Raw genomic sequence first — 26160 nt, 5'->3', positions numbered from 1 at the left:
ATCCTGAAAAAAACAAAACTTGAAATATATTTTTTTATTTGTTTGGTGTTTGGGTGGTGCCATAGACGGGTGAATTTGTTTTTACTACTATTAAAACGGCGGGTCGTCTCATATGAAACTTAGAACTTTTCTGATCCGTACCCTGAAGGCCAGACCCTAGCTCCACGTTTACTTTTTTTTTTTTTTTTTTTTTTTGAATATTTAAGTAAAGCTCTTTTACATATTCAGGTTTTAAATCTTGGATAAAGTTCGATTAGAATTGGGATAAATAAATAATTTTCTATTTTTGGGTTCTACGGATAAATAAAGAAAGTCACCAACTCTACATCAATTTTTTTTTTAAATCACAAAAATTAATTAAATACATTTCTTTTTTCTTTTTTCTCTTTCTTTTCTGTTTTTCCTTAGGCCACAAGGATTCCTAGGACAGTCACTTCACTTGTAAAAACTTCTAGTCCTTGGTCTTTTACCAATTCCGATTCTAATAGGATTTTGAATTGCTGCTTGACGATTCCATAAACACTTGTATAAAAACTTCAACGCCAGCGAGACTTTATCAATTTCTTTTTATTTGCATCGTTTCTTGAAATTCTTTGTTTCTTTACTCTGCAACGTGTAGCCTTATTATGGAGAAGGAGAAATCAATTGCTGAAAAATCTGAAACACCCAAATCATTATCTTCTGCGAATTCCTCTATGGAAAGTCTCAGTCTTTCTGTCGAGAATCTTTCCCTTAACAATGGCGAGGTTTCGTCTTCTGTAGGAAGTACCAATTCTTTTCTTTTTCCTGGAGAGACCTCTTCAACAAAAATCCAAGAAATTGTTTCTAAAAATCAAGAAACTTCGTTTGATAAATCAAAGCGAGTTCTACCACAACTTTATCCACAAAATATATGGGCAATCAACAATCCAGAACTTCAACTATCTGTCCATGCTTTGCATAACGAGGGCGCTAATCAAGATTCTGCTCCGCATTCTGTATTTGGTAAGCTTAAAGGGTATTCTTTTCTGGGATATGCTAGAAATCAAGAAGGCTCTAAGAACCTTCAGGAAGTATTAATGTTCAAGAATACAAAAATTACGAGTCAAATTCTTGAAAGGGTTACAGCCTCATTGGAGGGAGTCCCTATAATCCACTATCTGATGATTGATCAATTTGGTTGGCATGTCTGTTCTAAGCTAATTGATTCTTGCAATGAGAAACAGTTGGCGTTGATTGTGGAGACTATAACAATGGATCGACAACTGTTTATTATTCTGTCAAACAACATAACTGCTTCCAAGTTGATCAAAAAATTGATCAAATTACTCAAAAAATCTCCTTACATCAAGTGGCTGGTTGCTAGTCTCTACCTTGCGTTTTACCAATTGATGATTGATAAAATAGGATCATATGTTATAACTTACTGCTTGGACACTCTTGATATTAAGCAGAAAGTATTACTCTATGAAGCAATTATCCCAAATTGTCTTCACTTGGCAATCCACGAGATAGGATGTATATCTTTAAACAACTTCATAGACAAAATCCAAGGTTGGCATAGGCAACACCTTTTAGAATTAATCTCTAACAATGCAGTGTTCCTCTCACATGATCCTTCAGGTAACCATGTTGTGCAGAAAGTCTTGGGGCTTGAAAATCCATTCTTTACTGAAATAATAGGAAACCTGCTTAGAGGTCACTATGCAAGACTATCATTGCAGAAATGGGGTAGTCATGTTGTGGAAAAATGCCTCAAGTCACCAGCTATGAGTTATGCAGTTGAGGACCTTCTGAGCAGCAGTAGCAACCAACTATTGCAAGTTGCCAGAGATCAGTTTGGGAATTATGTGATTCAAAGAGCATTGAAAGTCACTAAGGAACTGAATTTTCCGCTCCATTTGGAACTTCTGAGAAGCCTTCAACCGCATCTCGAGACTCTCCGGTATGGATATGGAAGAAGCATCTTCAATTTGATTGCCAGTGGAATTCCAAATGAAGTTTGATTTCAACTTATGATGACTCTGATATGTTAGTATGTTTTCATAGGTTTTTTTACTTCTGTAGGCAAGTATGTTAAAATTGTTTTAGTTTAGTAACTGGTCATGTCTTTTAGCTTAGGCTTGAATCCTGGTTGCAGTGGGTTTATTCTGGATGGTGAAGTGGTAATTAAATAATGAAACTGTATAAGCTGATGGTTCCTATCATTATATCTATGCAAAGTTTTATGCCAACTGAAGTGATTGAAAAACAAGGTTCTTTGCTCTCGTGTTATTGACAAACAAATTTTAGTTTCATTAGTCATGGACCGATCTAGGCAAATTAATCCCGGCTGATGTTTGATGAAATTAACTATTTACTTTTTGTCTTGTCAAAAAGAGTTGAATATTTATATTTCTGTTGCTAATTGCCTAATAAAATAATCTTCTATAAGAAATACAATAGAAATAAAATAAAGGGTATTCTGATCTGTCATCCAAAATTAACAATAAAATGACCTATCAGTCCAAAAATACAAATCACAGGACAAGGACAAATTTAATTTCATCTAACCAGAGAGACTAAATTACACGAAAAAAAAAAAAAAAAAGAGATTTTTTGATTGCGCCGTCAACAAGACATTATTATTAAGCGAAAAATAAACAAAGCATCAGTCAACTGCGCTAAACTTGCTAAAACGATATGAAAGAAAATTAGAAATCAAGGATAACAATGTCAACGTTTGGAGAAAGCACAAGAGGGCTAATACAATGAGAATGAAAATTAGATGAAAAAAGAAAAACTAGGCTAAACTTGCTAATTACTTGAGAACTCAAAACTCCATCAGCATCCCACATTCGAAACACAAACCACCAGCCTTATTGTCATTTACTTGGGAACCATGGCAAGCACATAGCCCATACCAGAAAAACATGAAAATGTCTTCAAGACTTCAACCCACCTCCTGGATAACAAATACAACAGGAAAGTAGGAAATCTATGTACCAAACCCTGTACACCCTACACAATATTCAGAATTCCACAACAGAACACCAAAGCCTCTAAAGACTTGAGGCGTAAAAATACCCAAGTAAATGAGGAACTTCCAACAGATTTCTAGCACAATACAAGACAAGACAGGCCTGTAAAAAGTTTAGCCAATGCAGTTGCCTGCAATTGAATGAGAAAAAAAAAAAAAAAAAGAAAAAAAACTAAAATTTTTTAATACTATATCCCGAAAGGACTAGACCGACTTTCAATTGATTGCTCCAAAGCATCTGCTTCACTTACTCCGTGTGTTCCTAAATATCCACGGTTTGCAAGTACAAGTAAAAAACAAATACCCGACAACATTGTTGGTCCAACAGTCTTTTACATTCACTTTTTTCAGAAGTCAGCACCACCTTGAGCTCATGTTTTCTAAGGGCCATCATGTTTTTTCACAAGCTTAGCATCAACTCAGCACAGATTCAGAATTCATGTGACCACCATTACCATCTTGACTGGCTAAGGAACGTTGGGAAAGGTCATATAGCAACTTTTTCTGGTAATCATTTACGTGAGGAACACTGGCACGCAAGAGCTCCATAGGTAATTCCCTCTTAATAGCTTCTGCTGGATCTGATAGAGAAGATTGCATAATACTATCGTATTTATTTATACAATACTTTATAAGTAGGCCAAAAAACTCATCAAATGAGGCCTTCCATAGTGCCCGATTCGTCATATTATAGTTGTTAGCATCTTGAAGCTCAATCAATAATTCAGTTGCCCTTTCCAGAACAGACATCAAAATGAGAGACGCCCCATTTCCTGCAGAGTTTCCCAGGGGTCGAAGTGGGGGCGGCTCCGAGGAACAAACAACTGCTGCAAGACAAGCACTAAGCGAACTAAGATCCATGCGGCGCACACATAATGATACAACTTTTGCAAGGTTATTTGTAGTCTCCGCTGCTCCGACATCAGAAGGGAGCCCTCCAAACAAAAACCTCAAATGACGAAAAATAGCCATGCAGACAATTCGCATGAGTTCACCACCTGGGGAAAGAAACTGAAGGTACTTCGCAAGCAGCTTCCGGCCCTTGGGAAGAGATACTAATCGTAAAAACACAAGGTCATCTTTTGGAGCAAGTCCTACTGAATGTCCATTCTTGCCAAGTGGGTCAACCAATTGCATGGATGCTGCCAACCCTTCCAATAAGACCTGCCTCCTGCGTTTCAATTGGACTCCACCATCTTGAAGCTGATTAAAATTAAATTCAAGAAAACGGTCAATATCATCCACATCAAGAAGAAGGCAAAGGCCATCTTCGATTGTCACTCTAGCTGCAAGCATTGGCTCCTGTTCTAGGGGTTTCTCAGAAACTTTCTGATCAGTGGCACCACTAATAGATGAGTTTGGGGGGTCGACCTCAAGAAGTGGGCGGGGTCTACGAATTGAAGAAAAAGGGGCCCTCCCAAGTGCATCAACCTGGAGAAAAGCATGAGGCTCATTATTAGCACGTGCACGAGGAGGAAGATCCCTCAAGTGAGTTGGACAGAAATGATGCTTGAGCTTTGCCCCAGCTGATTTTTTGGAAAGACAAGCCTGATGATAATAATCATCCACATATGGGTCATTACTGTGTGTTGCAGCGAGCTGCATTCTGAGAATACTTTCAATTTCATCAGCTGTCATGTACTTCGATCTGAACTGCGGCCAAAAACTTTCAATCTTCTGGCCGTTGGAGTCAAAGCCATGTTGAGAATAATACAAATTTTGTCTACCTTTCTGAGCAGTTTTTGGTCTTTGATCTCTATTATCACCCATACCAAGAACTGCTTCAAATTTGTTCATCAAATGTGGGGATGAGGAAGGATGAAGATTAAACAGCTGAGACTGCATGCCTGATAAATGGCCCAGTGGCGGCTGAACAGGGTGGTGCATTCTATGCTGCTGTGACTGCAGTTGTGACATCAACTGTGGAGCCATTAAACCATTTTGATGCGGTAGTTGCTGTAACATATTGTTCAAACGGTTTGGATGATCTCCAGGATATAAACCTGTGTGGTTCATCCATTGGTTAGGTGGTCGGCTATTTGCAGATGGACCAGATGAAAATTGTGACAAATTTCCGCCAAAATGAGGCGATCCATGATGTAAGCCCGTCAGTTGTAGCTGAGGACCAGAAAAAGGAGAGAGGTTCGGTAAAGAAATTGCCATTTGGGGACCACCACCAAGATATGGAATGTTTAGATGACTATGATTTGGTGAAGCCTGTGGTGATTGTCCAGGAGGATATGAAGTGTAAGAAGACTTCGGCACAAGAATTGGTTCGCTGGAAAAATGTTGATGATGTTGCTGCTGCTCAGGATATGAAGATGTCCTGTACAAAGGCTTTAATTCTGACAAACGAGCAGAAGAAGAATATGGCTGTGAGGACCATCTTTTGCCATCTTGAAAACCTTCAGGATCGAGTAGCTGCTGTTGATCAAACCAGTTAGGAAAATCGTCCCCTTGAGCCCATTCCGCAGCAGATGAACCTGGAAGGAAATGCCACAGTTAGCGTTATTATTTTTTACCTCTTCAAGGATAAACCCATAGTTAAGAGAACTAAAAATTTTTTAGAAGATGAGAAGAATGTAGGAGTTGACTGCAATAATATGAGAAAAATGGAAAGGACAATATCGTGATTCATCATGAGAATTTATAAGCTTATAATTAAATTTTAAAATTCAAATTTTTACATCACTAAAAGAGATTATGCAATTTTCTACACTCACTTTCTCTGGATCCCCTGTCACCTATTACTCCTGCACCTCTTGGTCCACTGACAACTTTATTCAACTGCAATAAGATAAACAGTAGTAAGTAAATTAGTATAATCTGACACTTTCACAAAGATACTCGGTACATGCCATTAAGATTAGATATCAAAAGAAGTTCAAAAATATCTGAGAGACACAGATACTAAGTTGTGATTATCAGAAACAAATACTGCATCCAATAAAACCAGAGGTAAAAAACTGTTAATGGAAAAAATAATTGACCAGATTCAAACCAAGGATATCTGAAGCCACCACATTCTTTTACAACAACAGAAATAATGCCCAAAGGCTGAATAAGGCATAAATCTAACGACAGGCTCTGAATATTTCTTAAAAATATAAACAAATATAAAGGTTCAATTTTTCCCTCTGTATGTACTGACGCCAGAAAGACCATTTGACCTTTGACATTCAAGTTACAACTAGAGTTAAAATTTATAAGTGTTGAAGCAAGAAAATGCATAAATTTCAAGCACTAAAGTCTACGCTTGCTAATGTTAGAAAGACAGTATATATTTACTTTTGTTTCAGGAAAAAAAAAGGCAGGTAGTCAATGGGTAATTTACTCGTTTTTTACAAATTTCATGTAATCTACATGGTAGAAAATAGAACTCTGACATTAAACTCATGTGCACAAGAAGACTTGAAGACAATAACAAAAGCTAATTAAGGACGTAAAAGATTCTTTTTCAAATAATAAAAGAAATTTGACAACCTATCCACAAAAAGGTCCACATGTTCATATCCATCACTTTGCACCTGCTCATCTCAAAAAGGTTGGAAGGTGTTCTTCCACCATGCCTATTTTTACACAGCCCAGTGTACCTCGTGAGAGTTTTGGGTAATGCAACCAAATTTGCAGTGAATAGAGAACAACTGATAAAATAGAAAATTGGCAAGGGGATATGCACCCATTTTCTCATCTTAATAATTCTTCTGAAAAGAAAACTGTCGCTCTCATCACTCCTATATAGAAATATAGCATTCAGATATAGTCCTAGGAAGAAGAGTATAATTAATTCCCATCATTCCCAAACAGCAAATTATTCGTATGAATCTTTAAAAATACCTTCCAAAATCTACACAGAAAAAGAATACAACTCTTCCACATGAAAGGCAATCAATGGAACAATAAAACTGAGTGTAAAAAAGGCATCAAACAGTGACTAGATTCTTATATGACTTAAAAATTAATAAAAGTGGGGAGGAGAAAAAGATACGAGAGAAATAGACACATAATTTACAGCAGCGGCAATTAGTAAACTGACCTTTGAAAATGTACTAGCAAGATCATCAATATCAGAAAGAGATCTTACAATCTCACCCTGCAAATAAGAAAGAGCAGTTAGTTGCACCATTGAATTTCCTATTGCTGGAATATCATCAACAAAAAATTTACATCTGAAACCATTGTTTTAAACATATCAATCAGGATGTTACAAGTCATGGATATTGGATAATGCAGTCCAAAACCAATAAATTGATTTAATACAAGCATGCAAAGGAGTACTTCAACTCCTGTAGGTTTAATTATATAAAAAATTCGCTGTAAGGGTTGCTTAAAAAGCTGAATTTTCACATTTTTCAAATTTTATGAAAGAAGGAACAACCTGCCAACCAAAACACAAAAGAAAGAAAGAACAAATGAAAGAAACAGCAAAGGAGGAAAAGCCCACTAGACATCCATATTTCATCACCCTTTGTCTAACCCACGTCATTAGTCTCAAATTCCACCAACATATACTCAGAACTTGAACTTCAACGAGAATACCACATATTCCTTATGTTGTAAACATGAACATTCTCATTCTTCAAAACATCCATAAAAACTCCTGCTATTTCAACAAAAAGGAAAAGCTACAGAAGAGCAATTAATAGAAGAATGATTAGAAAAAAATTATTGACAAGCGATATGCCTCTAATATCCAACAATCAGCAGCTAAATGGCAGAGTAAGAGCAGAACAAAGAAAAGTATTTCACTTAAAGTTATTGTGGTAAAGAACAAATTTCTTTAGCTCTATTATGATCTAGGATTTCATGAATCTTGCAGTAAGCCATGAAGAATAAGCTGAACCAAATAGCTCACGAATAATTTATACATTGAATTCATTGATAAATCTACTTATTTACACTCATAATTTATTATTATTATTATTATTATTATTATTATTATTATTATTATTATCAACTAATGCCAGTTTCCTGGTGAAATCACAAATCAACAAAAATCCAAAAACAAAAGAAATTCTGACCTCTTGTCTACCAAAGAGGAACTCTTCCTCATCAAGCTCAGCCGCAGGCAAGGCCTCTTCTTCATCGTCCAACCCCCCTAACTCAACTTCCTCGACAAGATCTTTACCAAAGAATGCATATTGAGATGCATCAAACACGGCATCTTCTGCACCACAGAGACATTCTAGTCAAAAAACTACAATTATCATCAATAGAGATACTTTAATAATGGACATCAGGTACTAACATTCTAACAAAATAGAAAAGCTAAAGTCACTCATAAAAACCAAAATTGATCTATAACACAGTTACGCATCAGGAAAACATGCCTAGTGTTGGAGCTAACTACAACATCACTTTTTCCTATAATTTTGTGGGACAATCGAGTTCATAACGAAATTATGAAAGTTTCAAGCATCTTATGAAGTTGAAGATGCAAAATCAAACAAACACAGTCAAATCCATAAAAACGAAGAAGTATTAACTAACAGCTACACTTCCATTTGACTAATAAAGGAAAGCAATAAATTACTCGAGAATCAAAACAACATCGATCCTGGAATGAATAGAAATTATGCATAAAATGAAACTTAAAACATCATTCGACCTTGACAACATACCACTGCTTAAATAAAAAGATTTGATTCAATTGTCCAGTTATTGAGCCCAGTCGCTGGGCATCCAAATAAAAAGCAAAACGAAGATCTCAAAAACCTCAAAATGGAAAGCTAAGATCCAGCTGAAAGAAACAAAATAGAGAAAAAAAAATCAAAACCAACCTGTAGAGTTATCTCCAGTCTGCTTAGGATCATCAACTTTGGAAATTTCTTGAATACCTATACCACTTTCAATCCCTTCCATATCTACACTTCGTTTTCTTATCGCTAAAACTAAATTTTAAAGATTAAAAAAACAACCGTAGCAAAAGAAATTCTAAATTCTAAATCAAGAAAAAAGCAAAAACGACGCTAAACACTAAAAACCCTTAACACTGAAACTTTTAGGGTTTCGGGTGAGAAGATTTGTACAGTGAAATGGATACAATAATCCATAGTTAAAAATTATTGGATTAGCCAAAAGAGAACGAAAGAGGAACCCTACAGGGAAGAGATAACGATGGCGATTTATTATTGAACCGGAGGAGAGAGAGGGGGTCGGTGAGTATCGTCAAATGGGTTCCTTTTTCTTTTTTTCGTTTTTTTTTTTTTTTTTTGTTCTCTCTCGTTTTACTGTGTTATTGGTAAAAATTATTCGAAGGAAAGATCAAAATGAACAGACAACAGCAATGGAATTGCCTGTCTAAAAAAATTCAGGGTATGTTTTTGTTATTGTTCATCTTGATTTTGCTATTTTTTAGTATTTATCAACCCTTTTTTTTTTTCTTTTTTCCTTTCCTTTTATAGTTTCCTTGAATGAAAGGAAAGGAGGTGGCAAGCGGGACCAATAATCATATAGAATAGGTAACTATTTAATCCCTTAGTAATCCTCAAAAAAAATATATATATATATATAGCACTTCCATTTTCTTAATTTAATTATATAATTACTATTAAATTTTGGCTAATTTATCTTGCGATCCCCTGAACTTACAAGGTGTAATTATAATATTACACTTTCACAAATCATACTACTTGCTAAATAAATAAATTTACAACGATCATAACAAAGTTTATTAAAAATTCAAGTAACCAAAGTATAAGATGAAATTTATATATTGAGCCAATTATTTTACTTTTTTTAATGTTATATGTTTTTTTTTTTTTACTTTTATCACTTTTTCATTAAGTATATGTGGAAAATGTCGTTCATACCCTTAATAAAAGCAAAATCATGTGAAAAAGCAGACTCTCATCCTCTTCCCATCCCTCTCCTTCACCCTCTCTCCCTTAAACTGATAGCTTCCACTCTCTGGAGATTCTAAAATCGAATTGCACTTCCTACTTGTAACAATCCACGATTTAAATGAGACTTTTATCCACGATAGAACATCGACGTTGATCTTCTAATTTCTAAATTGTACATATATAATACTCCACCTCCATATGATTGTTAATCAAATTTATTGTAGGTAATTGAATTGATTGTTGAAAGAAAGGGATGACTTTGGTAGCAAAACAAAGAGCAGTGATGGTAGCTTCGATCTTGTTTTGAAAATTTTGTTACCTTGTGTTAGAGAATTTCGTTATCGAAGAGGCCTAATATGGATTTCAACGAGTAACATGGCATATTTAGAAGCTCCATCTGTGAAACAACTTTTTAGCTTTTTTTTTTTTTTTTTTTTTTTTTCCGCGAAATGATTCTTTTTTACATATACTATAGATATCCTTAGTCCAAGAGATAACTTGGTATATTTAAAACCTCTCTCGATAATTTCAATAACTATAATTCAAAAGCTATTAAAAAAGGCATATCAGAAAATAATCTAATTTTAAGTGCATATAATTATATACTTTCCTCTAATATTAGAAAAGAAAAGCGAAAATTTTTATCATATTGCAAATTAATCGGAAATACATGTTAATTAAAACCGTAATAGAGGATAGAGAAAAAAAATGGGGAAAATCACGTCTTTATGAAAATACTAATAGAAGATATTTAATAATTTTACGTGATTAACCATTATTTTTCCCTAATGGTCTAATATAGACTCAACCACATCAATTTTAATGGATTGAAGTTTTAAATTAAAAGAAATATATATTATATTTTTTTATTTTCCTTTTTTTAATAATATAATAATAAATTAAAAAACATACTATTGATTTTAAAAAATACTAAAAGATATAAATATAAATAACATTATTTAAAATTTGATTTAACTAATTAAAGGGTTAATTTTCTCACATTAAAATTACAACTTTAGCGCTAGTAATCCCCGAGTCACGAAGATATTCCACTGAGAGCGAAGTCCAAGACGATGGTCAAAACTGGTAATTTGCGGCCAATGATGTAAGATTTCTACGAATGTTCAGCGACACATTGAGAGATATGATTGGCTGAAAAATTGAAGAGGGTTTAGTGGTACATCTAAACCCAGGCCAGACCCAGAGGGAGTTTATTTTTTCAATTTTTTCTTTTCATTCAGTGGCCACTCCTTTCCCTTCCCTCCACCGTTTCTTCAGATAAACCCTTTTCATCTCCGACTTTCAAAAACTATAAGCCAATTCAAATGGCTAGAGTGGCCTGCAGTAACCTTATTCCTGCCTTATCTCTTCTTCCAACCAAATCACCATCATCATTTCTGTGCGGAAACTCTTTTCTATTCGCTAAGAGCTCTCAATTTACAGGCGCTTTAGCAATCAATAGGCGGTTTTCTTCTTCTTCGAAGATAAGCATGAGCTTGAAAGCTGGCATCGTCGGCCTCCCGAATGTCGGAAAATCTACTCTCTTCAACGCTGTTGTAAGTATTTTTTTGTATAGTCTTCTTTCGTTGATAGCGTTCATTTCTCACTGTTGTTTTCTCTGGTAATTAAATTTGCAGGTAGAAAATGGAAAAGCTCAAGCAGCTAATTTTCCTTTCTGTACGATAGAACCAAATGTAGGGACAGTTGCGGTGCCAGATCCCCGACTCAATGTTCTTTCTGATCTTAGCAAGTCTCAGAGGGCTGTCCCGGCTTCCATAGAATTTGTGGACATTGCTGGACTCGTGAAGGGCGCCAGTCAAGGCGAGGTTGCTTTAATTCTTTTACTAGTTTTTTTTTTAAATTATAGTATTGGTAAACTCGTAGCTGTTTGTCATGCTTCATTTTATCGATTCTGTTACTTATTTTGAACTTAATTTGCTCAGGGTCTGGGTAATAAGTTCTTATCAAATATCCGTGAGGTTGACTCCATTCTTCAGGTTCTTATTCATTCCTATTCAGATTTACGTTTCTTCCCCGCTATTTTCTTCCCCAATCTGATTTTAAGAAAATAATTCATTATCAAGGCCATGTTTACGGGATGTGCGTACTTGCTATGTTAGTTAGCATTGAGGTATTTGGCATTGTGTTGTCAACACTACGGCACACATGAAGAGTAAATAATTAAACGGATAGCCAAAAGAGGAAAAAGGAAAAGAAAGAAAAGGTAAAGGCGATACAGCGGTTCACTAGTAGCTTCAAGGAACGGAAATCTCTTTTGCCAGGGATTTTGAGTGGCATACCTTTGTAATGACATTTTCTGAGATTTGTAGAAGATATTGCAGAATAGTGGCCCATGATTTTCAAAACTCAGCTTATAATTGTTAGGTACCATATAATTTAATTAAAGACCTGCAAATTCTTCTTTCAGGTTGTGCGCTGTTTTGAAGATAATGACATTGTCCATGTAAGTGGCAAGGTTGATCCCAAGTCTGATATTGATGTAATCAACTTAGAGCTCATTTTCTCGGATTTGGACCAGGTATGCTGAAGAGAGCTTTTATACAACTGAACTGCTTATCTGGGCTTAAGGAAGTTTCTTACATGATTTGCCTCTCCAGTGCTTATTAAATTCTATCCTTATCAGCTATTGGACTTCATAGTCTTCTAGCTGTTTCTTTTACTTCTATCTTTATTGATAATGTTTAGATTCTTTGATTGAACTAGAGCTTCCACTGGTCATGTACTCAAGCGGTGCCTTTGTCCCTGAGTTACATTTGTTTGGAAGTCGCTAGGTTAACCTTATTAAGTATATGTTAATAACTGCAACATAGGCTGATGGAACTGAATTATATCCTTTACAAGAAATGCAGATTGAGAAAAGACTAGAGAAGCTTAAAAAAGGGAAGGCAAAAGATTCACAATCTAAACTCAAGGTAAATTTTGTTTTGGTTCAAAATTCAATACCAGTAGCCTTTCTTATATTTACAGGTGGATAGTTAAGTACAGTAAGCATGGTGGTCTTGAATGCGTGAATGCAATTTTCTTTACATTAGGAGGAAGCAGAAAAGGCAGCTTTGGAGAGAATTCAGGGGGCACTGATGGATGGAAAACCAGCACGGTCTGTTGCATTAACAGATCTTGAAAAGGACGCCATAAAGCATCTCTGCTTGCTTACCATAAAACCAGTCATATATGTGGCAAATGTTGCAGAATCTGACCTAGCTGTTCCAGAAAGCAACCCGCATGTCAAAGAAGTGATGAATCTTGCATCAGAGTTGCAATCTGGACTGGTCACGATTTCTGCACAGGTATGGTCAGACTTTAGTGAATCCTGTGTCTGCTTGTGTGCATTCAACTTTCTAAAATCTAACTCTACTGGTTTTTATGTTTCAGTAGTTACATGTAAGTAATCTAGAGAAGCTTGACTTTGCAGGTTGAGTCAGAGCTCACTGAATTACCACATGAAGAAAGAACCGAATATTTGAAATCACTTGGAGTCAGTGAAAGTGGTCTTGGAAACCTTATTAGGGCAACATATAATCTTTTGGGTCTGCGTACCTACTTTACTTCTGGTGAAAAGGTGAGCAAACTGATTTGACAAAGAAGGTTTTCTGAATACCATTTTTGTTAAGTTTCTAAAAGAGCAGTTTCATATTTTCCACAGGAAACAAAAGCATGGACCATTTTAGCAGGTTTGTTTTGCTTTGCTGGTTATTGATCTTACCTCAAGCAAGCACTAATGTTTTTATTCAACTTGGTCGCTCAGTTAGAGATTCAACAACTTCCTGTTGTTTGAGAATTAGGTTTTGTCTACTTTAGGAGTGTGGAATCTGAAAAGTATGTCTCTAGTAGTTTCATCCTTTTAGATCAGCTCATGTTTAGTTTTGCATCGAGACAGTTTAGGTCAATCTATTGGTAGCCTGTACTTCCTATTTATACCTTTGTGGTTAAGGGTTAGTTTTATGATTTTTCCCCTCTTGATCCAGGAATGACTGCACCTCAAGCTGCTGGAGTTATACACTCCGACTTTGAGAAGGGTTTCATTCGAGCTGAGACAGTAAGTGCCATAAGAATAACTTTTTACTTCCCATCCAAAAGTGGTTTTAGTTTTTGTTTTTATGGGGGAAAACTGTATGCAACTGTAGCATGCTATTTTTGGTAGGAGGAACAACATTTATCTATAGGAGCTTAAACTATATCTGGAGAGTAACATTAAGCATGTCGAAAATAGGCTTGTAGGGAAGATGTAGTATGCACTACTCTAGCTCTTCTGTTCTCCGGGCTTATTGAATAAACTGCACAAATTAGTTATTATAACATGACCATTTAGTCTGTTTTAACTTTTTGAAATTGAAGGGAATCCCATATCTTTGTATGGTTACCAATGAAACTTCAAAACAGCCATGGTATAACATAAAATTGGTTACATTCACGGCACAGAAACTGGAATCCTATTACATTAAACCATGCTATGTGACAAGAGTTCCAAAACATGTTCAATAGCTCTTATGTGGCTTATTGATTCTTGTATGATGAAGTAATCAAACATTTGCTGGAGACATTGGCAACACTAAATAAGAACATTTCAAATGATGATAAATAGAGGTACTATTTGTAAAGACGTGAAAACATGCACATGGATATATTCACCGGAGATATTGACAAGCAGTTGACACATGTTGACACTCATGCTACGGACGTATTTATTGACCTTTCCCTACTTCCTGTGTGCTGAATCCTCTACCAATACGTTAGATCCTTCTCAGATGTATACACAGCTGCAAACACATGGCTTGAGATGTACTTGCATAAATGATCTAAATTCATTAACAGTATTTTAGGTAATTTATATTTAATTTATGCCTATTTATATGAATATATATGTTTTTTTCCCTCTATCCTTCTTTCTTCAGGTGGCTTATGATGATTTTGTTGCTGCTGGTTCATTGGCAGCTGCAAGGGAAAAAGGACTGGTGAGTTGGTTGCTTGACTGCGATTTGTAAATTATAACCTTTTTCTATTATATTAAGGGCATATTACTTAACAGCATTTTTGACTCCACAGTTGAGATCTGAGGGTAAAGATTACATTGTTCAAGAAGGAGATGTAATGCTATTTCGTTTCAACGTTTGACATTACCACCATCAGAGCTGAATTTATCTTCTTGCTACTGTCTATCCAGTTAAAAACATTACATAGCACCAACAGAAAACAGTGAAGTATTCTTTCATTAATCTGCAAGCGATGATCTTACAATTCAAAACCACAGATTTTGTTCATTTGGTTATCCATATGATTGTTTCAATGCAATAGCCTGAGAATTATTTAGAGAATAGATTTTTGAACATACATGGAGGTTGGATGTGAAATTGAAAGTAACATTGCTTTTCTTTTGCCCCATCCATGGGGATGTCATTATAGTTTATAGTTAGGTTTAAAGAACAGCGTGTATAATGGAGGGATCTGTATTTACTTGAGCTCATCTGGATAGAGTTTGAGAGATGGTCATTTTGCTTATTCAACAATAAACAGGGGGTAAAATATAAAACTTTAAGAGCTACAATAATTGGTAAAGTTGTGAATATAAATGGGCAAGGGTGTGTCTGCAAAAAGGCATTCTATATAAGTAGATATGAATAATATAATTAAGGTCAAGTGTCGTTGTTTTGAACTGATGGCATTATGTGTGTTTGATTTTGCTTTCTCATGTGGCTGGATTCTTGGCCCTATTATAAACTTGTCATTGACGTGATAGATGATGCGGTATTGCTTTTGCTTCTAAGCAAGCAAAATTACATGCTGTTTTACTTGGAAGCTAAGCCGAAAAGAAGCTTCATCACTTTGAAATCCAACACAACTTACCATTATATCCTGGAGATTGGTGGCCGGGTCCCATTTCTGGTCACCGATTGGCTTCATACCATGCTCAGCTTGGCTACAATGATTTTGCAAAAATTATGCATTTTCTTTTTCTTTTTTTTTTTTCTTTTTGGCTGTCTCATTTTTATTGCTTGTAATTTTCAAATTTATTGCAAATATGGGGTTTATTTTTTTCAAGAAAAGAAAGGGAAAGGGTTATGAAATATTTGATTTAGGCTTCGTATGGTTCAAAATGATCTATTTCCCATAAATATTATACTTTACAGGAAGATATACTTCCAAAGAAATTATTTTTCAAGGAGTATAATTTGAATGTGTTTGGTATATAAATCATCCTTATGGAAAGTAAAATACTTTCAAATTAAAAAAGATAATAATATTCATAATATAAATTTAAGCATGTTTAAATAATAAAACAAATTATTCATTGCACTTGACTAAGGTGCCCTTCTCTAGTCATCATGCTCTCCTAGAAGTATAATTGAAATATAAAGCAAACACAAGCATTTTATACGTTTCATTCTTTGAAAAGTTACACTTTCCTAATTTGCTTACTCCCAATCAAACATTACCTTGGATAGAAACAAAAGAATTCTAGAAAATGGAGAAAAAAAAAATGTTATAGCAAATTCCATTATTCTTGTTTTATTGTATGATTTTCTTTGGATAAATCAGGTATAAAGACTAAGATAATAACTTCTAACCTTATTTTGGTAGAAAGTGAAGGGAAAATAGAAACTAGGAGCAATTGAGATAACCGGTCAAATGCATACTGAATTATCTGAACTGGTAGTTTCGATAATTAACTTGTGTTCCTATTGAATGACTTGCAGTCTCTTTATAATTGACTTCTGATCTTTCTTCCTTTCTATCCCGTACCTTCCTCTCAATCCCAAAGTTATTATTGCTGTGTCCTGAAAGATCATTTTCTTGTCATTTAGTTCATTAATCTGTAATGCCATGTTCGCTTCCTTAGAGAAATTAAGACCTACACTAGAGAAATTTGAAGTCCTGAAACTGAAGAACTGAACCAATTCGTTAAGATCTTCAATCAATTGGTTAAGATCTCAGCATTAAATTGCTCTCTCTCATACACAGCTGACGTGTGGTCTTCTTTTACCAAATACTCCGATCCTTTAATTTCAACTCTCGAATTTATAGATAATTTTTAAAAAATAATGATTTTTTTTTTACAATTCTATTCTTAATTGCAATTGGTTGTCCGATTATTGAAAAAAAAAATCGAAATAAAATTGTAAAAGTCTGTGAAATTCTGAGTATCCTAATGAATTAGACTGCTGATTTACATATTAATATTAAAATGATATCTAACCCAAATTATAATTGATAAAATTTATTAATTTTCAATATCATTTTTTGAATTTAAATATTGATTTTTTAGATTAACCAAACATATGTATAAAATAAAATCTAAATCTCTAAAATTTATAGAACTTGTCCCGAGAGAGTGAGTCATGCCCTTAAAACGTGTATATGCGGGTTATATGGCTCGATCAACCAATCATATACAAGATTTTTTACGGAGAGCAGAAAGGACCTAGATAGAATAGAACAGAAACAGACTGATTGGGTGGAGGACAGAGCCACCACAGAGAGGTGTGGCTGAGCTAATTTCCGGGGTCTCTCCATTTTTAGGTAAAAGCCAAATACTTTTCACATGAAAGATCGCCGCCATATATATATATATATATATATATATAACACAGAGACAAGAAAATATATGTTGGCGACCAGTTGTATGGAAAGTGACGTTGGTGGTTAATTTTAGATTGAAATATTGTTTTACATTTGTTAACAAGAAATGAAATTAGGGTTGAAGAAGAAGAGAATAAGAAATTGCCCATGCCTAGGTAACATGTTGATGAACCCAACAAACCTTTTTGCATGCAATGTAATGTTAGAACAAGTGGATGTCTCTGGTTAGGTCTAATTCGCTAAATGTTTGTTTGGTTGGGTTAAAGGGGCCATGTGGGTATGGGAATGGCAAAGGAAAGATGATAAAACGGTCCACGTGCTAAGAATTTGTCAGTTAACCATCAAAGAGGAAGCAGTTAGTCAAGCACTCCGTATTTCTGTGGGACTCACGAGTCACGGCTCATGCCTATAATAAACTTCTAATTTCTCTTCTAATTTCACAGATTAAGAAAGTAATAACTTTTAATAATTTGTATATTTGAATTTTTCTCCACACTATCAAGTTAAACATTGTGATTATGTCATGAAAGCAACAAATATATTAGCAATTCATCAACGAAGTTGACACCATACTTAAAATAAAGAGTTTAAGGAAGAAGATCATAAATTAAATGATTGATTGAGGGTTAAGCCTGATGAAAACTTGCCAGCTGCCGAGGCATGAAAACGGTGGGCGTGTTCAATGGTCGTATGGCTTGTGATAAGAAATTTGTTTATGTCGTTTTGTGCGTGTAAAAGCCCCCACCATAGGATTGATTCATATAAAAAGATGACTTGTTTATGTCACTAACAATGAAAAAATGATCGGTTGTAAGCTTATTATATACCCCACATTTTCATTTTTCTAGCACCGGAAAACAATGACATTGTACCCACCATCTCTGCCTATCCAACCAGTATATACATTTTTGTGAGTGTACATTAAGTCTCCCTATATCCCTCTCTTCTCCATTACCTTCTAAACCCTAAATTTCTTTCTTTGTTTCTTTCTCTTAAAAGAAAAATTATGAAGAAGGTGAATTTGATACTAAGGAAATGCAAGAGCTTGTCAAGGCAACTTGGTAGATCCTCATCTTATAGTAGTTTAAGGTCAAAATCTACTAGAGAAGAAGTATTATGGAGTAATGTTGATAATTATAGTAATAAGCAAGAAGATGAAGATGGAGATCAAACTACTACAATTTATGTTGGAAGCACAAGAAAGCGTTGTGTGATTAGTTCAAAGTACTTAAGCCATCCTCTAGTGAATGCTCTAATTGAAAAGACAAAGCAAAAGCATGGAGAGGATGTTTTAGTTGCAAAATGTGAAGTAGTTCTCTTTGATCATCTCTTGTGGATGCTTGAAAATGCTGATCCTAATAATCTTAGCTTGGATTCCTTGGAGGAATTGGCTGATCTTTATGTCTTCTAAGGAGCAATTATCTTTCAATTATATAAATATATATATTCCTTCTGGTTATTGATATCTATATATCATTAATTGTAGCTAATTAACTCCATTGAGTTTGTTGGATCTTGTATGGTAAAAACCATGATTTGAACAATTTGTAGATGCACTTCTTCTTTTCTAAATGATTGTTCTTCAATCTTGATCCTTTTATGCTAATAAAATTTTCCTCATTTGGTATAAATCATTAATCCAATAATAGAAGCAAGTTTCGTTTTTCGTTTTTTGTTTTTTTAATTCTTAGAGCCGATAATTTATTTTCTATATTAGTCGATCAATTTATTTTATACTTGTTGTCACAAACATGCATATTATTTTTTATCATCCTTGGTTGAAATTGTGTGATTTTTCCTCCGCTACTTCGTTACATCTTCTGGTTGTTTTTCTTATTACTGAACAATACAATATTGAAACATGAGTTTTCAATTACAACAGTGCCATTTACAATTTACTTGAGCCATGAAAACATTAGACTGACATGATGTCGGAAATATATGCTTATATTTATATATATAATTTCACATTCTGATCCAAATTTATTTTTTCCATAATTTGATTGGAATATTAAGTAATATATGAAAAGAAGAATTATATAATTTCTGTCCATATAAATATAATGATTATAAGCATGCCATCCGAAGTGTTTTTAATAAAACGAAAAAGGTTGAGGAACTCTTGCTGAATTTTATGTTATTTAGAAAAAGGCTCCCCTTGCAGGCCACGACCCACCACTGACCAAACTACGTAAACTTGATCCTTTTTTTTCCTTATCTTTTCCTTTTATACTTCTTTATTTGATTCATTTTGCATAGCATAAGCTGCCTCCAAATAGATACGGTTAAATTACCCCAATAGAACATGGCCAAACACACTAGCTGAAGCTATAGGATATCTGCCATAAATCCTAAAATAGAAAATTATATCTATGAACATTGAGCAATCAATAATGAAACCTAAAATATTAAAAATATAAGCAAATTCCAAAATCCCCCATCATTAGGGGCAAATAATGAGAACAACATAATGCCCGGAACAAAAATGAATGCTGGCCCTTCTGGTTACCCAGTAGATACTCATCTACCTACAAATTATCCAATACAAGTATGGTTCATGGGATTCTACGAAACATTTTTTCCATCTGACTTTGATGCCAGTTTACTCCTCTGTTGATGTTCTGCAACTTTATAATCTACCACTTCGCGGAACAGGTTAGGGTCAAGTACACAATCCTGACTCCCATAAACTGCGGCTTGTACACTAGCCATCAATTTTGCTATTTCTCTACCGGAAAATCCCTCAGTTTTAGCTGCTGCCTCCTTCAAGATGTCGTCAGTCAGTCCCTTAATCTCTATCTTCTGCGGCTGTTTTTTGAACAAATTTCGGAGCCAACCACCAGATTTCACTCCAGTCTGAGCTATATACTTGTCCAAATAAAGCTTAAGCAGCTTGAAGCGTTCCTCTTCCCCAGGCAAGGGGAATTCCAGGACTTCATCAATTCGATCTGCCACAGCTGAATCAAGGTCACCTGGACGGTTTGTGGCAAGAGCAAGGACTATATCCTTAGACTGGTCACCAGTGCGGAAAAGAAGGGCATTAAGTGCACTTCGTTGAGCTTCACTCATGTAGGTCTTGTTCCGCCTGCAAATTTTTGTTGACAAATTCAGTCCTTTCGAATTTAGATCCACGAGAAGTGTAAAACATTTTATATAATAATGACATTTAGCGGATTATCTACAGTACAAAGTTTCCATTATATGGTCCACAATGAGCATCAATATTCCTATACTTTCGTTTTAGCATATTTGCCAAGTTCTGAAACTAAACACTGGTTAGTCCCAACTCATCCTTCTACAACTTGGCATGAAGCCCAAAAGTGAAAAACATCAATCAAATACTCATACTCAAATCAAATTGCAAATACCACTTACTCGCATAAAAATGCATCTGCCTCATCGATGAACAGCAACAAGCCCCTGTTAGATTTCTTAGCCCAATCAAATAACTGGTGTATCTTAGTAACAGCCTGTGATCCCAGTGGAGCAACATCACCGCCAGTCATCAATGCATAATCTAGTCCCTGGGTGTAAATTGGACAATGATAATAAGAAGCTGCTAAGGTACTAAAGATGACATGAATATATGAATCATTACTTTGTTAAATTTCTCTTCCTTTTTTAAGTAAAAACATTTCTTGTCATGTAGATGACCAAATATTTGCATAAATGACATTTTGAGTTTAAAGTGTCCAATGTCCAATTCAATGTTGAAAGGCAAAATTGAAAACCAGGCAGCAGAGGAAAGGAAACAGTAAAACTAAGTCTAATGCTACCATCAAATACTACAAACTCTGTGGCAAGTAATCTATGATACTACACAAGATGGTTTCAAAAGTCAAAGCACCGCAAATCAATATCTTTTATGCTTGCAATAATACCATAAGCAAAGGAAGAAACACAAGAAAGGCATAATTGAATAAATCCCATACAGATTTACGAGCAAGCTCTCTGGCAGCCATTGTTTTCCCTGTTCCCGGAGGGCCATAGAAGAGCATATTTCGGAAAGGCGCCTGATGGGATTTGGTATTGGCAGTTGCATTGGATAGTTGTTCAATTCTTTTCTGAAGAGAAGGATGTAAAATCACATCACCAAACCCATTTCCAGTTTTAGAAGATGACCCTTTATTTGCAGCGCGTGATACAGTGCTCATGCCACGTGTAAAAAATCCTGACCAAGGGTATTTCCCTCGGGAGGACTCTCTGATTAGTGATGGTTGTCCCAATATTCTATCAACGTAACTCCATATAACTTTTGCACCCTCTCTGCATTAAAGAAATAAGATGATCCACAACATGTATGCCATAAGTATTAGTCAAGAAATAAAATTTAGGGGGAAAAAAATGACAATAAAGTCTAAAGCACATTCTTGATTCAGATATGGTAATGCTGTCATAAGCATGAATATTCTTCTGCAGAAAGAAACAATTGATCAAGAACCAGTTATGCTGGGATAAAATAATTAATGTTCTTTTCCAAGCAGAATAATGGCATGTAGCCTAATAGTGCTGCATGGCACAAATGGAATAGTAAATACCATTTCCACCTTAAGTCAGCAAAAAAAATAGGTAGCAAGTGCATTGTAGCAAGGATCAACATGCAGCTAACATAGTAGCAAAAAACAGATTGGTTACACTTCTACTCTCACCCAGCAAGATTTCATCACAAATAAGAAGGCCAGTTCAACTATAATTAAATCTGTGTTAACCGCAAAGCTAAATGGTTTCCTGAATTTTCACAGCAAAGCAAAACAAAGACAGGAATCCAAATATTCAGTTAGAAGTTGATCACTACCTTGTGGTATAAATCCCAGCCGCAAGAGCAGTCACTCCCCCCACAGCAACAATCAACTTATTTTGATCTGTTAAGATGGCTCGTAAACCACCTGTGAGAGACATATGCATCCAGTTTAGAAACATGAGAAACAAAATTAACTCAACTGTTTTGCATTTATGAAGGCTAATATGTCTCCACCCAGTTTAACTTCTAATATAACAATAATATGTGCAACACTAAATTTAGGATTTGAGGTGCCTCAGTTACCAAAGTCTTCTCACAGTTACAGGTGAGAATTTAAATTAGAACATAGTTTGTAAAATAGCAACGACAAAGAAACCTAATAAGATATTTTGTTCATGATTATTCATACCTCCAATATGGTCGAAAGTAGTATTTATAGCAGCGATCCATTTCTCTCTTTCAGCATTTGCACGATCAACCAGCATCCGCCTGTTAACTTCTTCAGCTAACTTCGCTTCATGGGCTCTCCCTTCTGCTTCTGCCATAGCTCTCACCCTGATCGTTTCACGTTCTATCTCAGCTTTTTCTCTCTCCGTCTGTCGCCGTTGTGCTTGAATCTGTTCTTCTGTGGCTCGTCGAGCTTGCTCTTGCCTTATCGATGATTCTTCTTGCAGTTTGACAAGCTCCTGATTCCTTGATCTTTGGTATTCATTATCAGCCTGTAAAAATAACCAATCAAACTCCTCTCCAAAAAATAACTTCTTTCAAACCAAAAATGAGGTGTAACATGCCTGCATCCTTTTTCTTGCCAGTTCATCCTCATAACGTGCCATCTGGGATTTAGTTTGCGCTTGATGCTGAGCCAACTTTTTCTGTTCATCATATATCACCCTTTGTCTCTCCTGCCAAGTAACAAGGCAAAACGTTTAAGAAACAATGATAAGTCAGCGACAGTAATTCCAAGAAATTTGGAACACCAAGGATGAAGTACACAACACAAAAGAAAAATTCATTATGCTTGAATCTGAGCGCATGACACTTGTGACAAAGGTCCATAGCTTGATTTCTAACCACTTCACCAGATAAGTCCAATGAACATAAAAGCAAACTCATCAAGTGGAAATTTTCGAAAGCACCCAGAAAGGGAGTATTCATATGCTCCCAATGAGTATAGCCAAGTTTGACCACATTAACAGTGAGATTCAGGGAAGAAAATAAAACTAGTTTCTACAAGACACCAAGAGAAAAGAGTGCCATGTTTCTTTATGATCCATTTGAAGAGAACTAAGTCCTCAGTAAAGAAGATTGTGCAAATCAATTGAATGGTCATGCAGGTAACTGTAACATAGTTTATTTGCATTCCAAAGGCACACACAAAATGCATTCCTTTAAGTTCACGACTTTAAACCAAGCGAGAGAACCCATGATGCAGTAACATTTTCACTGGCATTTTGTTGGAATTCTTCAAATCAAGTATGAAATTATGCAGATTCTCCACTGAGGAGTGAAGCTTCACAGCCGACAAGCCAAAATTGTGTTGGAAGGAGTAGAATAGAACAGCTTTTTTTTGCACGATAGCCACCAAAGGTTTCAAAGCCGCTAATAAGTACTATATATTGCGAAGTTATCAAAAGCTCTATATAATACAACTAGGGAGCGCATATACGTATGTCTTACAGTTTCAGCTTGCGCTTGCATTGCCTTAAACTCTGCAGCCTTTGCTGACAATTCTGTCTGCCTCGTTGCTTCTTGAGTCTTCATTACTTCAAAGACCTATATCAACAACAAGCAACACGAGTTTTAAAGTTCAATGACTAAAGTTCGTTCAAACTCACTTTCATACTCAATCAACAAAGTTGGAAAGTATGGAATTATTTATTACCAAACTAAAAAACAAAAACATTGACATTCTAAAAAAAATTTTGAGTTGATTATTTGTGCCCACCACCAAAACCTCCAAACCAATCAAAGGCAATTGTAGAAACCTAACAAAATCAACATAGAAGCATAATCCATTTCTCCCAAAATTCTCATGAAACACAGAAAGAACATAAGCATGTCGTCGACCACAACTTCAAAATTCAAAAGATCAACAATAAACCTTCTTAGCATGAGATGAGGAGGCAATCTCCCTTAAGGCCTTAGCACCCCTCTCGAGAGCCTCGGGGTCGAACCCAGCAGACGTCGTTCTAGGGTTATCATTTCTGGGAGCTTTAGGAGCAGAATCAGCAGCATCAGCCGCACCAGACTGAGCGGAATTGGACGGCATAGATTGACCAGATGACGGAAATGAAGGAGACTGAGAAGGAGTATTCGAATTGGTTGGAGAAGGAGCAGAAGAAGACGGGAAGAGTGTGGAAAAGTTGAAAGGGCCGTCGGCGTAAGCGATGGAATTCGACTGTGAGAGAGAAGATGCAGCGATAGCTGAGATTAATCCTATTGCATATGTTTTCCCCATTTCCTTTTTCTTCTTTTTTCACATAAAATTGACTGATAGTTGGTTGTTGAAGAAATGGTTTTTGGAGGGTTTTATGTCTTGAAGAGCACGAAAGTCCAACCCTAAAGTAAAGAAAGCCAGGCAGGGAAGGCTTTGGGAGTTTCCATGCAATGGCGGACGGACCCTAAAGTTAGAGAAAGAGGAGCAGAGAAGGTTTTGGAAGGGTTTTTGTAGGGTTTCTTTTGATTTACTATTTTATTTTTTATTTTAGGTGGTAAAATTGTGGCGGTTTTTATGTCCGGAACGGGTTTGGGAGGGTCGGACCAGATTTGAACCGGATATCAACAGGTTCGTCCCGTTGTCATGAAATGAAGATGAGCAAATGGGCTTCATTTTAGTGCAGCGAAAACTAACCTGGCTTCATCCATCGATAATAAAACCAAAGCCCAGTCTCGTCTTGTGGCCCAAAGAAAATCATGCTTGAACCAACTTTTTTAGAGAGTGGATTTATAATTTTTATTATTGTAGACATTTCCATTTATAATCAAATAAATTATAATTTTTGATAGAAACAAAATTCACGGGTATTCCTTTGTTGTAAACATAATTAACTATAGTTTAAACATTGCTAGTTATTTTTTTTTATAAATTTTTATTTTTTATTTTTTTTTGGTAACAAAAATTTTTATATCTATTATTGAGCATCTTGATATATAAAATTACAATAATTTTGATTTAATAACATAATACACATATAAGATAAGAGCACAGCACATTTTTTATTAAAATTATTGTAATTTTTAAAAATTTAAAGAACAAAATTATTATTATTATTATTATTTGAGGGCACAAAACATCAATTTATAAAGTAAAGGAAAATACATTGACTAAAGAAAAAGATGTTGACTAACTGGCAAGTTTGTGGGCCATTATGTTGCAAGTTCACAGAACATGGGAACCATTCATAGGGCGAAAACCATTTGATTAGCTTTTTTTTTTTTTTTTTTTTTTGTATGTCTTTTTAATCCCTTCTCCAAACTCAGATTTTTCATTTGTCTCTGCCCTAAAATTATTACCAGTCAGTCTCAACCCATCACTTCAGATTTCAATTCAGACAACTGGAACTCAGACATTCCAGGAGTTAGCTAGTTTCTGTTCTAATTAAGCCGTGCCTATTTCTAAATAACAAGTTATATCTTTTTTTTTTTAAATGATAAGCGAATTAAATTCTGTAAAAATAAAAATAAAAATTTAATTTTTAAAAATATATTTTATTATCATTCTAGTTTGAATTCAAATTTCATTTTATATGGCATGAATTGATAATATATTTTTAAGGTGTGGAACATCTTCCTTGTATTATGTCTATATTTTATTTTATTGCACTCGCTTGGAAGAAAAAAAAAACAATAACAAATCTTATTTCCTTTAGAGAAATCCAAGAGGCACGAAAAGCGAACGAACTCCACATTCCCATCATAACATAATAAAATGGGCCATCCACACGAAGTGCTCTTATGAACCGTACGATTAGACATATATG

General features: G+C 35.1%; 5 protein-coding genes across 6 annotated transcripts; 3 read left to right on the top strand and 2 right to left on the bottom strand.

Moving 5' to 3' along the window:
- Positions 1-23: 23 nt before the first annotated feature.
- LOC105646217 (putative pumilio homolog 19) lies at positions 24-2213 on the top strand. Its single transcript, XM_012232031.4, has one exon. It carries the CDS (start codon positions 627-629, stop codon positions 1983-1985), a length of 1359 nt encoding a protein of 452 aa, XP_012087421.1. The 5' UTR covers positions 24-626; the 3' UTR covers positions 1986-2213.
- A 435-nt stretch (positions 2214-2648) lies between these two features.
- On the bottom strand, positions 2649-9335 carry LOC105646216 (protein PAT1 homolog). Of its 2 annotated transcripts, none has more exons than XM_012232030.4 (5): positions 8779-9335; positions 8020-8162; positions 7035-7091; positions 5722-5785; positions 2649-5481 (listed from the first exon to the last, which is right to left on the bottom strand). In XM_012232030.4, exons 1-5 carry the CDS (start codon positions 8858-8860, stop codon positions 3413-3415), a joined length of 2415 nt encoding a protein of 804 aa, XP_012087420.1. In that variant the 5' UTR covers positions 8861-9335; the 3' UTR covers positions 2649-3412. The 2 variants fall into 2 exon arrangements, with proteins under 2 accessions (XP_012087420.1, XP_012087418.1); XM_012232028.4 differs by having other exon boundaries at positions 8020-8165; positions 8779-9333.
- A 1573-nt stretch (positions 9336-10908) lies between these two features.
- On the top strand, positions 10909-15343 carry LOC105646215 (GTP-binding protein-like protein). Its single transcript, XM_012232027.4, has 11 exons — positions 10909-11399; positions 11481-11669; positions 11787-11840; positions 12272-12382; positions 12714-12776; positions 12897-13151; positions 13277-13423; positions 13508-13535; positions 13830-13900; positions 14757-14816; positions 14908-15343. The coding sequence occupies exons 1-11, from the start codon at positions 11169-11171 to the stop codon at positions 14974-14976; spliced, it is 1278 nt and encodes a 425-aa protein (XP_012087417.1). The 5' UTR covers positions 10909-11168; the 3' UTR covers positions 14977-15343.
- A 2910-nt stretch (positions 15344-18253) lies between these two features.
- Positions 18254-19070, top strand: LOC105646214 (SAUR-like auxin-responsive protein family). The gene has a single exon (XM_012232026.4). It carries the CDS (start codon positions 18446-18448, stop codon positions 18848-18850), a length of 405 nt encoding a protein of 134 aa, XP_012087416.1. The 5' UTR covers positions 18254-18445; the 3' UTR covers positions 18851-19070.
- Positions 19071-19818: 748 nt separating this feature from the next.
- Positions 19819-24879, bottom strand: LOC105646212 (uncharacterized). Its single transcript, XM_012232025.4, has 8 exons — positions 24282-24879; positions 23858-23953; positions 22972-23082; positions 22590-22899; positions 22235-22325; positions 21372-21705; positions 20815-20963; positions 19819-20524 (listed from the first exon to the last, which is right to left on the bottom strand). Exons 1-8 carry the CDS (start codon positions 24636-24638, stop codon positions 20005-20007), a joined length of 1968 nt encoding a protein of 655 aa, XP_012087415.1. The 5' UTR covers positions 24639-24879; the 3' UTR covers positions 19819-20004.
- Between the last annotated feature and the right edge of the window lie 1281 nt (positions 24880-26160).

Source organism: Jatropha curcas, chromosome 10 (assembly GCF_041381405.1).
Source record: "Jatropha curcas cultivar XTBG-Jc1 chromosome 10, XTBG_Jcur_1.0, whole genome shotgun sequence".
Taxonomy (NCBI): Eukaryota; Viridiplantae; Streptophyta; class Magnoliopsida; order Malpighiales; family Euphorbiaceae; genus Jatropha; species Jatropha curcas.
Note: the sequence above shows the minus strand (reverse complement) of the source record. Positions and strands in the feature narration are given on the sequence as shown.

Excerpts from the sequence above, each read along its gene's own strand:
- LOC105646217 (XM_012232031.4), top strand. The coding sequence starts at position 627 with ATGGAGAAGGAGAAATCAATTGCTGAAAAATCTGAAACACCCAAATCA.
- LOC105646214 (XM_012232026.4), top strand. The coding sequence starts at position 18,446 with ATGAAGAAGGTGAATTTGATACTAAGGAAATGCAAGAGCTTGTCAAGG.
- LOC105646215 (XM_012232027.4), top strand. The coding sequence starts at position 11,169 with ATGGCTAGAGTGGCCTGCAGTAACCTTATTCCTGCCTTATCTCTTCTT. Across the intron at positions 11,841-12,271 it reads AGGTTGACTCCATTCTTCAG|GTTGTGCGCTGTTTTGAAGA; the intron begins GTTCTTATTCAT and ends TTCTTCTTTCAG. Across the intron at positions 13,536-13,829 it reads AGCATGGACCATTTTAGCAG|GAATGACTGCACCTCAAGCT; the intron begins GTTTGTTTTGCT and ends CTCTTGATCCAG.
- LOC105646216 (XM_012232028.4), bottom strand. The coding sequence starts at position 8,860 with ATGGAAGGGATTGAAAGTGGTATAGGTATTCAAGAAATTTCCAAAGTT. Across the intron at positions 8,166-8,778 it reads GACTGGAGATAACTCTACAG|AAGATGCCGTGTTTGATGCA; the intron begins GTTGGTTTTGAT and ends TCTGTGGTGCAG. Across the intron at positions 5,482-5,721 it reads TGACAGGGGATCCAGAGAAA|GTTCATCTGCTGCGGAATGG; the intron begins GTGAGTGTAGAA and ends ATTTCCTTCCAG.
- LOC105646212 (XM_012232025.4), bottom strand. The coding sequence starts at position 24,638 with ATGGGGAAAACATATGCAATAGGATTAATCTCAGCTATCGCTGCATCT. Across the intron at positions 23,083-23,857 it reads TGCAAGCGCAAGCTGAAACT|GAGAGACAAAGGGTGATATA; the intron begins GTAAGACATACG and ends GTTACTTGGCAG. Across the intron at positions 21,706-22,234 it reads GCTGGGATTTATACCACAAG|AGAGGGTGCAAAAGTTATAT; the intron begins GTAGTGATCAAC and ends TCTTTAATGCAG.